An 18,706-nucleotide genomic window follows, 5' to 3' on the forward strand; every position below is an offset into this window, starting at 1 on the left:
TGTGTGGACCATATATGTAAATAGTTTGTATTTTTTTTCGTTAATATATACTACACTATAACGATAAAAAAAAATAGCGTAACAACCGATCGACTAAAAATGACCCGACCCATGCCGGTGCCGGCTTTTATTTCGCTGTCTTCTCGCCTGTGGCACGCTCCTCCAGCGGGTCGTAGCCGGTGGCCATCTTTTCCTTGAACTGCTCGTAAGTACGTTTGCGGTCAAAGTGCTTCACCCACTGGCCGGGGCAGGACTGCTCGAAGGCCTTGCGCAAATCTTTACAGGCGTTGGGAACTTTTTCACCGCTCGTGGAGCTGTGCTTGGGCGCACTGGCGTCCAAGCACTTCCAATACTCGTCCCGCGTGGTCCAGCACTTGGCTCGCTCTGCCTTATCCGGAAAACCCATTGTCAAGGTACTTTGTTGTAAATCGCTTTGGTCCAGTCACGTCCCGTTCGCCGTTGTCGTAGTTTTGCTTGTTATGCGACTATCCCTGTTACCTGTGGGAAGAGCTCCGACATTTAAAGTTCGGGGCAATAGGTTACTTGGCGGTGGGATGCCGGAGCAATGCAGTTACACAGCTAAAATTGATTTAATCACATTAAAAGTCAATTTCCAGGAAAAATCACCATCTCATCACAGAAACTAACCTCCAACCTCAAAATTACAAAACAAACAGATTTATCGATAAAATATACCGAAACATACTGTAAATATACTACTTGAGTGAAACCACTAACCATACAGTATATAGATGTGCCAGTTCATGCTACGGGTTACCGTCTGAGAACCCCAGAGACTTCGGCTCGGGGGTTCGGGTACTGACGCGTCATTATGAGAGAACGCAGAGAGAACATCTTTGCATGTGTTAGTACACACGCAATATCCCAGCAAACAATGTACTATGGTCCGAACGACCGTTTTTGTTGGCCAAAATTAATAACTCCCGACGGAACAAGATTTTTTTATTTAGTTTTTTGTATTGGATATATATAATCAAAAGGAAGTGGCTTTAAGAAAAAAAAATGGGTGTGGCGCCGCCCTTTTTTTAATAATGCATATTTAAATGATTAGTTATAGTGAAAAAAAAAAGTATTAAGCATAATTTATTTAAGAAAGCGGCGTTGCACGCTTAAAAAAATTTCGATTTAAATAAAAATAACATTGCTTAAAGGTTTCCGTAAATTATTACTGAGATCCTTGTCTAGAAGCTAGGTTAACGCCTCGTTAGGTGAGATATGTGCCGGCTTTCCGACTGGGTCCTGTACAGCCTTATGAACTTAGTTAGCATTCTTTGGGCATAAAGATAAAAGTGTTGAAATAAAGGCTTGTGGCCAACCCACATATTTTCGTACAAACATTGAATTTGACCGGCATTTGTTCCGTTATGTTGCCAAACGATAACAAATTTTCTTGCTGGTATCCTCAAAAGCTTTATTCATTTCATATAATATGTCGCCTTAAGAGCCGTTTTTAAATAATTGATAATTTTACCCTTATCTGAATTCCATACGCAAATTTCAATAATTGTGGTGAAAAGTGGCATTTCTTACTATATACATATCAACAAGAATTTATTAATCTACGACACACAAAAGGTTTCAGGGTGGGACTAGGTAGGACTCACTTTGTACACCTTTTCAAAAATTAGTTTTCATTACAAGTTGGAACATGTTGAAGGCCTCAATTACGAAGACTACTACTAGATACAGTTAAAAACTCAAGACACGTAATAAGAACCCGACTGATTAAGATTCATTAAACAAATGTAATCAGGTCTTGGCGTTTTTCAATTTTGGAGAGATCTAAAATGGTTATTAATATGGCGTTTTTTTACTTCACGTGCTTTACGATAATTACAGTTGGGTTGCTCAGCTGATTTTGCGAATGTGGCGCCATCTATGGAAATTTCTGGTACGCAGCTTTAATGGTCACTCTTTTTCTAATGCAGAGTGATCAAAACCAAGTTTTAGTTTTGAATTTTAAAAATTAGGTGTTGGCCAACAAAAGTGGTCGTTCGGACCATAGTGCAATGTTTCGACAAAAATATGCGTTTGTATGCTGATGCTGGATTAATTTCTGTTCTCTGTTGTGTCTCCAGCGTATCCCTGCAGTACGATGACATCGATGACTCAGCTGCTGACACGTCGATGAACGCATCACTACCCGCGATGACATAGTTGATGACCGGCCATACGCTGAGCTGTTTACTTTAACATGGAGATGACCTAGGGCATAATCGATGACATTGTCATCGAGCATTGCCGAAAAATCATGCACTTAATAAGTGATGATTTTTCACGAAAAATCATGCATTTAATATAAAAAAGTAATACATTCAATTGTTTTTTTTTCAATAAGTTTTATTTTTTAAAAATTATTATTAATTATTGTTTAAGCATGCCAGAGCTTTGTATTTTTTGTCCCTTGCGCCCTTTTGAAAGTAGCTATTCTTAATATTGTGAATAGCCTTCCTAATCACTTTATCTGCTGGGTATTTTTATCTTCACCGCCGCTGAAATAATATGGATATGTTAATTAATTAATTATATTTTTTCTTTTTACATTTTTTTTTAAACCTACATTATATTTCTTTATTCTTCTTTTATTCCCGAGCATAAGAGAAGAATAAAGAAATATAATGTGAATGCCGCGAAACATTAATATAATTTGAACACAGTTTTTTTTACTACTAATTTTAAAAGATTACAATCAGCACAACATTTATTCGGACACTCGTCTATGTCATCTTTCTTTATAAATCACTTGAAAAGTATTTAAGTTTGACAACAAATTTTTATTTCATTATGAGCATGGATATTACTACTACTAATTTTAAATCTAAAAACAAAAAAAAACCTTTGGCATATCAAAAAATTAAAAGTATCAAAAAGGCCACTTTTTTACGCACAACAATTATTCGGACACTTTTTATTTTGCACGAAAAAACTGGTGCCCAATTTTTTCTGATTTCAATATTCGGTGGGGCCGCCCTTAGCTTCAATAACAGCTTTTAGACGTCGGGGCATACTTTTTACCAAATGATTTTTCTGCTCGAATTAACAGACAAGGGAAACATGTTATTGTATGGGGCGCGACCACTGTTTTACACTGTACGTGTAGCGGCAGCGCAGCAGTAGCAGGATAGAGCCGTTCCCGCGCCCGTACCGACCGCTGATATAGATGCTATATGTATATATCATTACCAATCACATCATGATTCGAAATCAGAACACATCCGTTTGTAAGGCAACTTCGCCTGCTAAATGTTTCATGATTTACGCATTTTTTTTTTTTACATGTTCAATGATTGTTAATTATTATGTTTGTTTGAGTTTCTTGCAAGTGTTTTCATTACTTGTATCATGAATATTATTGTTGTATGTTTTATATGTTGTATGTTTAAACCAATAAGTGCGGCAAACTGTCACATTTGCAGGCCCCATTCTAAACGCTCCATGTATATATGTATATATTTCTATCTGCGGTGTGTGCGTGGCTGTACTTGTTTAGTTTAGGGACTGGAGTGAAGAGAAGCTCATCTAGTCATAAGGAAGAGGGAGAGCGAGAGAGCTAGCGAGTTAGCCAAACAATACTCAGTTGTGTTTGGGAAACGTTGCGGAAGAAAGGCCTTGGGCCTTAAGCCATCAAAAAGCAGCAGCTTCAGTGCGTTTCATAGCTAATCATAGTACAAATACAAGCCCCAAGACGTACAGCTGTGAACCGCATTTTACACACGCTAGATTCACGTGAATGTAACAATAATAATCTGAACAAATTTAAAAAGTTAAAGCGTTAAACCATGAGCAGACCATTTTTTTATAGAGAACATATGAATATTGCATTGCAAAAAAAGTAGAATTATATGTGTACCAGATAAACTGAATGAATCAAAAATGAAACAATATCTATCTACCATACATATATGGTCAACCAACCAGCATGCCTATACTAAAGGGAAATCGGTGGAGACCGCACTACACTCGGTAGTAGCTACCATTGAGAAAGCCCTTCACAATAAAAAGTATGCACTGGGAGTATTCGTGGACACCTCCGGAGCATTCAACAACGTGGCTACGGAAGCAATAACAAATTGCCTGGTAGCGACTAATACACACCCAGCAATCAACCTGTAGATAAGGAACCTCCTAGGTTGCAGACGGGTGCAATCAGAGTGGGGCACCGCTTCCATGGTGAAAGAGGCACACAGAGGCACACCCCAGGGTGGAGTCCTGTCGCCCCTCTTGTGGAATCTGGTGGTCGACGACCTCATCAAGAGATACGAAAGGAAGGCCCCAATAATAACAGCTTATGCGGACGACATAAACATACTTATTACGGGTGTTTGCCCATCGACCTTCAGCTCACTAATGGAACGAACACTCAGGGAGATACGCGAGTGGGCGGAAGAAGTAGGACTCAGTATCAACGCGGACAAGACGGACCTCATCCTCTTTACCAAGAGGTGCAAGGTACCGATATGGACCCCCCCGAAGATCAATCAAACTAGGCTAACCCCAAAAACACAAGTCAAATACCTGGGCACAGTTCTGGATAGTAAAATGGCATGGAAACCCAATGTATTGGAAAGGTTGAAGAAGGACACCATTGCGCTTTATGCATCCAAGAAGATGCTCAGCAGCACATGGGGCCTGTCTCCGGCTCTGATGCATTGGATTTACATCTAGGTGGTGCGACCAACTCTGCTGTATGGAGTCTTAGTGTGGTGGCAAGCTACTGGAAAGAAAACGTATCATAAGCTTATGGAAAGGACTCAGCGACAGGCTCTGCTCTGTATTACAGGAGCTCTGAGGTCAACCCCAACAAAAGCACTCGAAACCCTACTTGGAATCGAACCCCTAGATATCCACGCCCGTCTGACTGTAGGAAAGGCAGCACAACGCCTCATCGCTTCAGGAAATATGTATGTCGCCACAAGAATACGGGTATAGTTCAATTGGAAGGGAAATGACCAGATCAACTGATTACATGACCCCCCAAACATGCCTCGACGTAAAAACAACTGCATCTTTGGGACCTGAAGACTGGAAAATCGGAAGAGACCAAACGGAGCACCTCAATATATATACGGACGGCTCCAAGATGGACGGAGGAGTAGGAGCGGGCCTATACTGTACAGACCCTGAGATAAGGCTGTCATATAAGCTACCGGACCATTGTAGCATATTCCAGGCAGAGGTTTTTGCCATCAGGAAAGCAGCAGAGGTCGCTCTTCTCACTGAAAGAGCACACGATGCGGTCAACCTATTCGTCGACAGCCAAGCGGCGATAAGATCCATGCAGTCATCCGCAGTCAGTTCCAGGTATGTCTTGGCGAGCAGGGAGGCACTAGATACCCTAAGCACGAAAAAGTCCGTGCGGATCTACTGGATTCCCAGCCACCAGGGCATCGAAGGAAACGAGACGGCGGACGTACTAGCTAAGGTAGGCGTCGGGCTGGCGAATACGAGCACCGAGAACGTGCCTGTCTCCCTTAGAACGCTGCAAAGCGATCTAGAAAAGCAGGCCGGATCACAAACCGAAAGTAGGTGGAGGAGTACCACCGCCCGCAGAACCTCGAAAATCATGTGCAAGGACCGCAATGAGCCACTACCTGCTGCACCTACCACGGAAGGACAGCAGATTATTAGTGGGAATATTAACGGGCCATTGCCTGGCTGCGGCGCATGCAACAAAGCTAGGCATCACAAATAGAGACAGTTGTAGAACATCTCCTAGAACCTAGAACCCTAGAACATCTCATCTGCAACTGTCCTGCTCTCTTAAGGGCAAGGAGGAAGTACCTGGGCGCCCCAGTGCTGGCATCACTGGAAGATGCCTCCAAAAGGACGCCACAGGAACTGCTGGTCTATGCTGAAAACACCTCGATTCTCGGGGACTTTAAAACCACCCAAACACTTCCGCGACGGTTCATACAGCTAAGCAGCTCGACATAGATGTTCCATAATTTGAATATTTAATAAAAGAAAATAATACAAATAAAATACGAACATTAACCAGCTGCCATAGAAGGATACGCTACTACTCACAAAGAAATCAGTGAGCTCCGGAGTTATGATCGAGTTTAAATTCTCCAACTTCATCGTCGATTGGGGAACCTAATTACTTATAGTTTTAAAATCAATAATAATTTGTTTAATTGTTTTGATAAACCAATGTGCCAATAAGAGCCGCCTCCTATTTTCACTATTTTAATTACCATTATTTCTCTTAGTAATTACTAACTTACTTACTTAGTAATAACTATTTAATTACTTTTAATTGATATTAAAACTATAAATTTCAAATTTTCTTCGTTGAAAATTGGAGTCAAATCTAAGACGCAACTGTGCTTCGGTTTGTGCTTCAAAATGAGTATTGGGGTATATTAGATTTGAGGTAAAAGTGGATGTGTGTAACATCCAGAAGGAATCGTTTCCGACCCCATAAAGTATATATATTCTTAATCAGCATCAATAGCCGAGTCGATCAAGCCCTGTCTGTCTGTCCGTCTGTCCGTCCCTATCACAGCCTAGTGCTCAAAGACTATAAGGGCTAGAGCAACGACATTTTATATTCGGATTTCTATGATATGTCACTTCTACAAGTATATTTCAAAACATTGCCCCGCCCACTTCCGCCCCCACAAAGTGCGAAAATCTGTGGCATCCACAAATTCAAAGATACGAGAAAACTGAAAACGCAGAATCGTAGAGGACGACTATATCTTCTAGAGTGCGAAATCCAGATCGTATAATTATTATATATATATAATTTCGCCACACCCCGTTCCGCCCCCGCATCCACAAATCTCAGAGACTATTAACGCTAGAGTAACCAAATTTAGTATCCGCACTCCTGGTAGATCGCACTATAAAACGTATATCTCAAAATTTCGCCCCACTTCCTTTCCTCCCACACAAAGGACGAAAATCTGTTGCATCCACAATATTGCAGATTTGAGAAAACTAAAAACGCAGAATCATAGATAATGATCATATCTATCAGATTGCTGAATCTGGATCAGATCGGATCATTTTTGTAGCCAAAAGCAAGAAATCAATTTGCAGTGGCTACGCAGCGCCCGACGTCACGCTCAGACTGATTTTCTGTCTCTCTCGCACGCACTCTTTGTCGTTTCGTTTAATATTAGCAGCGTCTGCCGGAGGAGAGCCCTTTTCCGCCCCCAAAACGGACGAAAATCTGGGGCATCCACAAATCTCAGAGACTATTAAAGCTAGACTAAACAAATTTGGTATCCACATTCTTGTTAGATCTCACTATAAAACGTATATCTCAAAATTTCGCCCCACCCCCTTCCGCATACACAAAGGACGAAAATCTGTGGGATCTACAATATTAATGATACAAGAAAACTAAAATCATAAGGAATTATCATACCGGATTGCCGAATCTGAATCAGAACAGATGATTTGTATAGCCAAAAGGAACACATCAATTTTCGGTCGCTACGCAACGCCCGACGACACGTTCAGACTGATTTTCTGTCTCTCTCGCACGTCTGTCTCTCTCTAGCGGTGTCTGCCGGAGGAGAGCCATAGTAAGTATCGGGTACAAATGTAGAGTTGCGGTCTCCGTAGCAGCTCACAACGGTCCCTTTCGTTTTAAATAAAATCTTCCGAAACATTCTCCATTGTCTCTGACGAGGTCGCACGACAGTGCTCTTGGCGAGGCGTATTTTTAAATTAATATGTACATATGTATATTATAATATAATAAACATTGATTATTCTTTTACTGCGGTACTCAAAGAAATATTTTCTTTAGAAGACGGCGATTTTGACCGGGTTACTTAAAAAATTTTCCAATACGCTCAGGACAGAATGTCAAAGGGGCAAAAGCAAATAAAACGTTAAATTAAATTAAATAATAAATGAATTAAATAATAATAATAATTAATTTAATAAAAATAAGTCGATCAAAGAGGAATTGAAGGTTCATGCGATGCGACGGTCCAATGCAAAACATACATACATACATATGTATGTATGCGTTTTGTGAGAACGTTACAGTTAGGTTTTGAGCACAAGCAATAGCAACACAACTCTGCGCGTAAAAATTATTAAAATTTTTTTTCAATTTTTATTATAAAAATTGAAAATAAAAATTGAATTCAAATATCTTTTGAAACAAAGGAGTCAGATGATATATAGATCAGGAGTCAGATCATATACGCATTAATACCTTTCAAATGATATATAATATATATGTATGTATGTACATACATTTGTATGTACATATATTTAATTATCCGCTTAGGCACTTGCCCAGACCGCCTAATCAGCGGCCAATGTGTAAGCGAAAAAGAGTACAAGAGATAAAGAGAACTTAAGAATAATGACACAATATGCACAAAATGCAAAAAATGCATTCATTGGCGACGCATGACGACATTTGTGACACTTGTCTGCTTCCCTGTACCCACAGATACATACAGATAACAGATAACAGATAACAGATAACAGTTTATATGCTAGTAGGTTTTTTATTTATTTAGTTTCAGAAGCATTATTTTTTTACAGATTCTGTAGATACATATGTTGCATCTTAGATCTGTTATTACTAGTTTAAGAGCAGAAAATGCCCTTTGCACTGAAACCTGGGTAGCAGGTACAGATTTAAGTACCTTGACAAGACGTGTCTACAGGTACAGACGTGGATATGCCCATAAATTTCGGTTGTTGCCAATTTGAGCTCAAGTTCGTCCTCTTCCTCAGACTCTTCACATTCAGATGCAACCTCAATAGATTTTAAATATGCATTCAAATATGAGCATGTGTTATAAGGTGTGAACTCAAGGCCATTGTCCGATCGAATCAACGATGTCTCTGAGACTTCTGAGGAAATCGGTTTCTCGATATTTTGGCTAATTCTCATATAAATATGGAAGGCTCCATTAAGCTCGCCTGTTTATTTACAGCAATTATTTGGCGCATCAATCCTACCAAATGATTATTGGCAGCCGCTAGCTGAAAAGGATTCTTCAGAAGAATCCGCCGAATTCTGAGATCCAAATTAATCTCAGAGAGTATGAACTTTTCTTTTCGACTCTCCAAGCTTTTGGCTTGATCCTCACTATGGATGTTGCTAATCATAGATTTGATCATCAATTTGGTGTCATATCTTTTCTATACAAGAAAAGCTTGTAGAAGTCCCAAAAAAAAGTTGTTCGCTTTGCAACTTTTTGGTGGCTCCAGAAATCGGCTCCAGCACATACAGCAGCACTTTGATGTTGGCCCATTGCTTTTCTGTTAGCAGCAAGTTTTGAGGCAAGTGTTGCCGGATGAACTCCTCGTATATGCATACACTTTTTAGCATCTCATAAGTTGAGCTCCATCTTGGGGGCACATCGGTGACAGGCAGGGGTAGCGCTGTAGTAGAAATTGCTAATCTAAATACAGTATACAAGAAGAAATTTATTCATTGCTATAATTAAAATTCGTTATTTTGTATCCTTACCTGAACTTCGGTTTGCGCAATGTTTTTACAAGTTTTCGCGCACTTGCAACAGTTGCATCCCTTGCATCGTTATTCAAAAAATCTTTTGCGGCTAGTTGCATGGAGTGAGCAGCACATCGGATGGATGAAATCGAAAAAATATTTATGTCGTCCATCAGCTCCTCATTTTCGAGATCAATGCTGAGCACACTTCCGAGGTCTTCGTTCAAACAATCGATTGCCTTTAAGACATTCTTACCATTGCACTATGGTCCAGAATTCGTTTTTTTTGGCATAAAGTCGAAATTTTTATGTGAATGGATTACGTTTTTTCTTGCAAATTCTCAAAGTAAATTCTCCACATTTTTACGTGGCGATCGAGTAAATTTGCTCAAATAAATTCGGCTAAAAATGGAAAATGAAGATAAAGGTATGTAGTATCACTAACCATACTGTATGGTTAGTGGTAGTATCTAATGTATTTAGTTATTTTATGTGTAGTCCCAAGATTTAAGTGTTGTGCAATGTCCAATTTATGTGTATTTTTGTAGAAAATTTCACTGCGTCCCCTGTGTTTCGTAGAATATAACAAATGAACTGAGTTCTGCTGAGAAAAACTAACTATGTAAGTTTGTACCTACAAATGTTGTAATTGACTGGAAAGTAACAACTTTGGCCCGTTTTGGCCCCTTTTCTTTAAATTTGTTAATATTCAGGAAAGTTCGAGTTTTTGCATAGCGATCTCATCGATATTTGGCGCAAAAACAATCGACAAAAAAAATCTGTCTCACATTGGATTTACAGTAAAATCAATAACAACCATTTGGAAAATGAAAAAAAAGAGAAATAGATAAAAAAATCAGTAATTTTGAATCCTTCATTAAAAGAAACCTTCTGAAGTGCAACAAAATGATGGAACGGTTTATGACCACCCATGCTAAATGGATGGCTTCTAAAATAACAATTATTGTTGATGAATTGTAAGACACCAAAGAAAATGGGACGTCCAACATTACATTATACAAATGCAGGGACAAGATTAAAAAGGAAACTGGCGTCTGATCTTGCAAATGATAATAATAATAACACGAATCTTCTTATGCATGCTGCGGCAGTTTCTGCTAATAAAGAACGCAAGACCGATGTGGCTTTTGTCCTAACAAAAACAATTAGAACACCTGAATACCCGACTGAATCGAAAAAGCATCTTCAATTGCAAAAGCCCATTGCACTTTCACCAGATGAAGCTTTAGCTTACCTCCTGGAAAATTCACTCAACAAACAGCAGTATACAAACACTAGGCTCTTAAATAAAAGGCATAACTGCGATATTTATCCTAGCTATAATAAAGTAATGGAAGCTAAATTACAGTGCCGACCAGAGTGCATAGTAGTAATGGAAACTACTGCTCGAGTGCCATTACAAAATCTTTTGGATCATACAGCACATCGAATAATTAAATTTCAGTCCGATGTTTTCAAGCAGTTCCCGGATGCATCTGAAATCAAATTAATCTGCAGCATCTGCGGCTCAACGGGTCATAGTATATACAAGCAGAATTTTTTAACGGAAATACCTGGCAGTCAGCTTTCCGATCATTCTTTATGTATAACTTCTGTTATACCCCTACAAATTACAGACACCTATCATCGGAACATCTGGACAAATAGAACACCGCAGTCTATTAGATTTTGCAGACCGCTAAAAATTGATCTAGTAAAAGAAACTACTGCGCACATAATTATAGAAAAAAAAGATTTAGATTTTCAAATTAACACTCTTAAACCCTTTGTTTATAAATTAGTTGAGAATGTTGACATAGTAGTTACCTATGAAATGCATATGACACTTATAGATGGAAAAGTGCTGAACGTATTAACTGGAACTAAATCTACTCAATGTTGTCCAATATGTGGGGTCACCCCGACAAAAGTATTGGAAATTACAGATTTTAGTTCAGAAACCTTTACCCCAAAGCTTGGAGCTTTGAAATTTGGAGTAAGTCCATTACATGCTTGGATCCGGTTTCTATAATTTGTCTTGAACATATCATACAGAATAGAGATACAAAAATGGCATATAAAAGGTGATAATAAGATACAAATGAGCATTCGTACAAAATATATTCAGGAAAAGATTTGGGAAGATATGGGTCTACGTATAAGCATGCCAAAGCAGAATGGCAACGGAAATAGAAATGATGGGAATACGGCAAGAAGAGCTTTTGCGAACACTAAGCTACTATCATCCATAACCAACTTTAGCGTAGCCCTTTTAAATAATTTTCACATAATCTTAATCGCAATTTCGTGTAACTATTATATAAATTCGGAAAAATTTCGTTCTTTTTGTGAGAGTACTTTTTGCTTATATATGCAAACACATCCGTGGTACCCAATGTCCCCTACGATTCATAAAGCATTAGTCCACGGTTTTCAAATAAACAATTCGACGTTGGTTCCACTTGGATGTTTCGGAGAAAATGCTTTAGAGGCACGGAATAAAATGTACAAAAAAGACAGATTATCACATGCAAGAAAAAATAGTCGGGTAAATACTATGACTGACATTTTTATACCCAATACTCAAAATGAGTATTGGGGTATATTAGATTTGTGGTAAAAGTGGATGTGTGTAACGTCCAGAAGGAATCGTTTCCGACCCTATAAAGTATATATATTCTTGATCAGCATCAATAGCCGAGTCGATTGAGCCATGTCTGTCTGTCCGTCTGTCCGTCCGTCCGTCTGTCCGTCCCCTTCAGCGCCTAATGCTCAAAGACTATAAGAGCTAGAGCAACGATGTTTTGGATCCAGACTTCTGTGATATGTCACTGCTCCAAAAATATTTCAAAACTTTGCCCCGCTCACTTCCGCCCCCACAAAGGGCGAAAATCTGTGGCATCCACAATTTCGACGATACGAGAAAACTAAAAACGTAGAATCGTAGAAGATGACTATATCTTCTAGAGTGCAAAATCTGAAACAGATCGTATAATTATTACAGCCAGAATCACGAAAACAATTTCACTCTTTCTCGCTCTGTCTCACTCTAACACACAGGTTTCATGGTCGGTTTTGCCAATTGCAAAATATGAGCTCAAGGATCTCAGAACCTATAAGAGCCAGAGCAACCAAATTTGGTATCCACACTCCTGTGATATCGGACCTTGACCGTTTCATGTCCAAATTTCGCCCCACCCCCATCCGCCCCCACAAAGGACGAAAATCTGTTGCATCCACAATATTGCAGATTCGAGAAAACTAAAAACGCAGAATCATAGATAATGACCATATCTATTAGATTGCTGATCTGGATCAGATCAGATCACTTTTATAGCCAAAAGGAACAAATCAATTTGCAGTGGCTACGCAGCGCGTGACGTCACGCTCAGACTGATTTCCTGTCTCTCTCGCACGCACTCTTTATCGTGTCGTTTAATATTAGCGGCGTCTGCCGGAGGAGAGCCATACTGACTTAGTATCGGGTATAACCGTAGAGTTGCGGTGTCCGCAGCAACTCACAACGTTCCACCTCGTTTATAGAGCGATAGATTCCTCGGATCCATTACTATCGAGTGTCTGTTTAAAGGAGAGGGAAAGGAAAAACAAGAAAAAGCCTCTTTCCAAAGAAGTATTAAGCCTTCTGGAGTTGCCGTCTATCGAAAGCAAAGATTCAGGTGAATACGAAAATGACTCGCAATCTGATTCTGATTCTGATTATAATATATACGACATAGAACTAGAAGAAGAAGATGAGGTCATTTAAGAAAAAAATTAGTGTGTAATAAATTTCCATAGTTTATATATAAATATAGATAATTTGAAATAAGATATTATACTTATAATGATGTTAATGATGATGTCATTATATTATAATGATTTAACAACAAAATGTAATAAATTTGAAGTATGTAATTTAAACTTCCGACTTTATGCAAAAAAAAAAACAAGAACAAGTACAAGTATACAAGTATACAAGTATATGTACAAAATTTAAAAGCTCTAGCTTTAATTTCGAGCTCTGTGTTAAACAAATCTTAGGTGCTCTGGGGAAGGGGGTCGATGGCGTGGTCGAATCTAAAACAAAAAAAAAACCGAAATTTTATAAAAATACTCAAAATAATTGTGCAAAGTTTCAAGGCTCTAGCTTTAAAACTAGACTTTATGCCAAAAAAAACGACTTCTGGACCATAGTGCATTGCCTGAAGTGATGGTGTATATTTGCCGCTTTGAAATGGAAAACTCTGCAAAAATGTTTTCGATTTCCATACTCAAATTGAGCCCTGTGTGTATTCGATGCAGTTTAATTATGCCCAATGTCTTCACTTCAATAGCATGATTACGGTAATACTGAACGCGTTTGTCGAGAATGTCGAGAAGCAATGTCAATTTTATTGAAAGCATGTTATTTGTATGGTCGACATTGTGATGTAAATTTGTTGTTTTTTCTCCTGAGGCTCACTTTTTTTTGGTGCAACCCGGAATTGTAGTCATCGGCATGCCACTCCTGTAGGTGTCTTCTCAAATTTGTAAAGTAACTACCCTTAAAGGAACGAAGGCGAAATTTTGACACAAAATGGTCAAGGTCCGATATCACAGAAGTGTGGATACCAAATTTGGTTGCTCTAGCTCTTATGGGTTCTGGGATCCTTGAACTCATATTTTGGAATTGGCAAAACCGACCATGAAACCTGGTCGTTAGAGAGAGACAGAGCGAGAAAGAATGAAATTGTTTTCTTGATTCTGGCTATAATAATTATACGATCTGGATTTCGCACTCTAGAAGATATAGTCGTCCTCTACGATTCTGCGTTTTCAGTTTTCTCGTATCTTTGAATTTGTGGATGCCACAGATTTTCGCACTTTGTGGGGGCGGAAGTGGGCGGGGCAATGTTTTGAAATATACTTGTAGAAGTGACATATCACAGAAATCCGAATATAAAATGTCGTTGCTCTAGCCCTTATAGTCTTTGAGCACTAGGCTGTGATAGGGACGGACAGACAGACAGGGCTTGATCGACTCGGCTATTGATGCTGATTAAGAATATATATACTTTATGGGGTCGGAAACGATTCCTTCTGGATGTTACACACATCCACTTTTACCTCAAATCTAATATACCCCAATACTCATTTTGAAGCACAAACCGAAGCACAGTTGCGTCTTAGATTTGACTCCAATTTTCAACGAAGAAAATTTGAAATTTATAGTTTTAATATCAATTAAAAGTAATTAAATAGTTATTACTAAGTAAGTAAGTAAGTAATTACTAAAAGAAATAATGGTAATTAAAATAGTGAAAATAGGAGGCGGCTCTTATTTGCACATTGGTTTATCAAAACACTTAAACAAATTATTGGTGATTTTAAAACTATAAGTAATTAGGTTCCCCAATCGACGATGAAGTTGGAGAATTTAAACTCGATCATAACTCCGGAGCTCACTGATTTCTTTGTGAGTAGTAGCGTATCCTTCTATGGCAGCTAGTTAATGTTCGTTTTTTATTTGTATTATTTTCTATCATTAAATAAACAAATTATGGAACATCTATGTCGAGCTGCTTAAAAAATGTGCTGCTCGGGAGGCTGATTTTGGAGTATAATTTAGATGGAATCTTAGGGGACGAGCTCCTTTAGAAGTTTTAAGATATTTTGTAATGTCCTGGAATGTAAGTCTAAAAAGAACTTTAAAAAAAAAAACCATAATAATTAATTAATTAATCCATATTATTTCAGCGGCGGTGAAGTTGCAAATCCCAAACGAGCCAACTGAAAAGGCCATACGAAGAGCTTTTCATAACTTAAAGAATAGTACATTTCAGAAGTGTTCAAGAGCAAAAAATTCAACGCTCAAATAAAAGAATTGAATCCCTTATTAAATGCATGATTTTAGCCAAAAAATCATCACTTATAAAATTTATTCCTTCATTCGTTAAAAATCATCGCTCATTAAATGCATGTTTTTTCCGCACTGCTCGATGAGAATGTCATGGACAATGCCCTATGACCTCATCGTGGGTAGTGACGCTGTAATAGACGTGTCAGCGTGATATCATAGGAGTTTTGATACAATATTTCATTGCTCTAGCTCTTATACTCTCTGAGAACTAGGAGATCTCAGAAACTATAAAAGTTATTGCTTTTTTGCTTTTTTCTTAAATCGCGTACTTTCTGAAGTTGTTTTGCATCAAAACAATTAATTGAAAAAATGAATGCATTTTCTATACCCGGTACTCGAAGAGTATAGGGGTATATTAGATTTGTGGTGAAAATGGATGTGTGTAACGTCCAGAAGGAATCGTTTCCGACCCCATAAAGTATATATATTCTTGATCAGCATCAATAGCCGAGTCGATTGAGCCCTGTCAGTCTGTCCGTCCGTCCGTCTGTCCGTCCCCTTCAGCGCCTAGTGCTCAAAGACTACAAGAGCTAGAGCAACGATGTTTTAGATCCAGACTTCTGTGATATGTCACTGTTACAAAAATATTTCAAAACTTCGCCCCGCCCACTTCCGCCTCCACAAAGGACGAAAATCTGTGGCATCCACATTTTTAAAGATACGATAAAACCAAAAACGCATAATCGTAGAGAATGACCATATATTTTAGACTGCAGAATCTGAATTGGATCGTATTATTATTATAGCCAGAATCAAGAAAACAATTTCATTCTTTCTCGCCCTGTCTCTCTCTAGCACACACGTAGCATAGGCGGCTTTGCTTAGAGTAAAACATTAGCGCTTAGATCTCAGAGACTATAAAAGCTAGAGCAACCAAATTTGGTATCCACTCTTCTAATGTATCGGACCGAGACGAGTTTGTTTCAAAATTTCGCTACACCCCCTTCCGCCCCCGCAAAGCATGCAAATCTGGGGATATTCACAAATCTCAGATACTATTAACGCTAGAGTAACCAAATTTAGTATCCGCACTCCTGTTAGATCTCACTATAAAATGTATATCTCAAAATTTCGCCCCACCCCCTTCCGCCCCCACAAAGGACGAAAATCTGTTGCATCCACAATATTGCACATTCGAGAAAACTAAAAACGCAGAATCATAGATAACGAGCATATCTATCAGATTGCTGAATCTGGATCAGATCGGATAATTTGAATAGCCAAAAGCAAGAAATAAATTTGCACTGGCTACGCAGCGCCCGACGTCACGCTCAGACTGATTTCCTGTCTCTCTCGCACGCACTCTTTGTCGTTTCGTTTAATATTAGTAGCGTCTGCCGGAGGAGAGCCATACTGACTTAGTATCGGGTATAACTGTAGAGTTGCGGTGTCCGCAGCAACTCACAACGTTCCCCCTCGTTATATTTATTTACGAAGCAACCAGGTTAGCCGTTTGTGTTTGTCCAGCATCGCTGAGAAAATAAGACATAAAAAAAAGTTAAATTACCCTGATATAGGTGTCAAGTTTGTGTTAATGCATCAATAAGTCATATATTTTATTCCTTTTGCAATTAAGGTTCGTTTCGTTGTATAAAAAGCCGTTTACTTTTCATTTCGTCAACGAAAATGTTTTCGTTTTGAAAACGAATAAATCTTGCGGAATGTGAAAACGGGAGCACCAATTTATGTGTAGTCAAAAGTAAATCGGAAAAATTTTGTGAATGTGAAAAGCCAGGCTCGCTGAGTAAAACCAAATATTTTTGAAAACCAGAGAGCCTAAAAACGAAACGTTTTGGCTGAAAACGTAATCTGCAAATGTACGTGAAAACCGGAGCCTGCCTGATGTTCAATTTTCCCCCTCGATACTATCAATGGTTCGCCGAAAAAATCGATGGTCGGCTAATTTTGGAACCATCGATAGAATTGAGAGCACATTGTGTTCCCCACCCTACTCTACATCAGACAACACTACTACGCGCCAAATTTAACTGATCTCGCTTGAAGGAATCTATTAGCTTGAACAATGAATTTATTATTTATATTCTTTATTAATAGGACATTTTTGCTTTCGGCAATGTCTGTTGCTCATATAACTATTTTTTTGAATTATTTAATATCTTACACTTAAAACTAACGTGATTAATTGCAAAAAAATGTGTTTTTGCCTTCTAGTGATTTTTAAATGTTGGCGAATTAGCAAATCAGCATTACAAGTTTGGTGCTTAAAATTGTTCCTAAAATACCTCTCTTTGGAAAAAACATCCACTACATCAGTGTCGTACAAAGTGTTTTCACCTTGCACCTGCATTCGATAGCAATTCAAGTATGCATGTTATGATATAAATTCTATGTGTGATCTCTGGATGCATCGAAGCTGTTAATTGCTCGTACATAAATCAAAATCTTTGTTTATATATTGGTACACGAATATGTATATAAATCCCAGTCAAGCGGTCGGAGTTGGAACGCCCTAGAAGTCCTCTTTGCATCCCGACCTAATGGTGGGACTGTGTACAGAGTGGTAGAGGGGATGAGCGGTCCCCCACGACTTTGCCTGGACATGGATGGCGGGAATTAAATATATACAATATAAACTCTTAATCCCTGTCTTCGATTGTACGGTTACGGGTGGAGAGCTGTGGGTAGTAAACATAGATAATCTGGGGTACTCATAACTTACTGTTTAGACTATTGGAATCTATTGTCCATAGAAGCATTTATATACACATATTGATGTATATAATAAACATACAAACTCAGTTTCCTAATCTATCATCTATTATATGTATTGTATATGTATGTACATACATATATAGCCCATGCAAGTGGATCGTCTGACGCAGGGATATGCCGAGCGGTGGGATAGGAAGGGGTGGAACAAACTAAAATGAAGTAATTCTTGCAGCATAAGTATCCCACAATTTCCACAGTCAATTCTTTCGTGTGTCCCAAAATGCATAGCACTTTTGTGATCTTGGTCGATTGGTATCTGTACTATATCTTGAAGCCATCACGCGGATATACATATATACATATGTAGGTAGTACTGGGTTCGGGGTGAGGTAGGGTGGGATTGGGACTCTTTTCCTTGAGGCACTTGTGGCTTGGCAAATCGAAAACTCTAAATACAAATAATCTTAAATTCTGATGTGGATATGTGGATCGGAATGGGGGCCTAGGAATGTTGGGTAGAAACCAGTTAACCCAGATCTCATCTGTTAATGTGAGTGCGAGTATGGTAAATACAGTTGCGTGTACAAAGTATGTATGTACATATGTATACACAACAATCATCAATAATTTACCTCTTTTTGTTTTTTGTTAACGACTATCAGTACTTTACCCTG

At 38.6% G+C, this 18,706-nt stretch overlaps 1 protein-coding gene and 1 long non-coding RNA gene across 2 annotated transcripts; one reads left to right on the plus strand and one right to left on the minus strand.

Moving 5' to 3' along the window:
* LOC6901850 (cytochrome c oxidase assembly factor 6 homolog) lies at window positions 1-761 on the minus strand. The gene is made up of 2 exons (XM_002133352.3): window positions 649-761; window positions 1-579 (listed from the first exon to the last, which is right to left on the minus strand). Exon 2 carries the CDS (start codon window positions 404-406, stop codon window positions 128-130), a length of 279 nt encoding a protein of 92 aa, XP_002133388.1. The 5' UTR covers window positions 407-579; window positions 649-761; the 3' UTR covers window positions 1-127.
* Window positions 762-804: 43 nt separating this feature from the next.
* On the plus strand, window positions 805-2,718 carry LOC117185194 (uncharacterized). Its single transcript, XR_004470788.1, has 2 exons — window positions 805-1,912; window positions 2,100-2,718. It is a non-coding gene; the product is annotated as an uncharacterized lncRNA (long non-coding RNA).
* The last annotated feature ends 15,988 nt before the right edge of the window (window positions 2,719-18,706 follow it).

This window comes from Drosophila pseudoobscura, chromosome X (genome assembly GCF_009870125.1).
Source record: "Drosophila pseudoobscura strain MV-25-SWS-2005 chromosome X, UCI_Dpse_MV25, whole genome shotgun sequence".
Lineage (NCBI taxonomy): Eukaryota > Metazoa > Arthropoda > Insecta > Diptera > Drosophilidae > Drosophila > Drosophila pseudoobscura.

Bases quoted from the DNA above. Each gene is read 5' to 3' on its own strand.
- LOC6901850 (XM_002133352.3), bottom strand. From the start codon at position 406: ATGGGTTTTCCGGATAAGGCAGAGCGAGCCAAGTGCTGGACCACGCGG.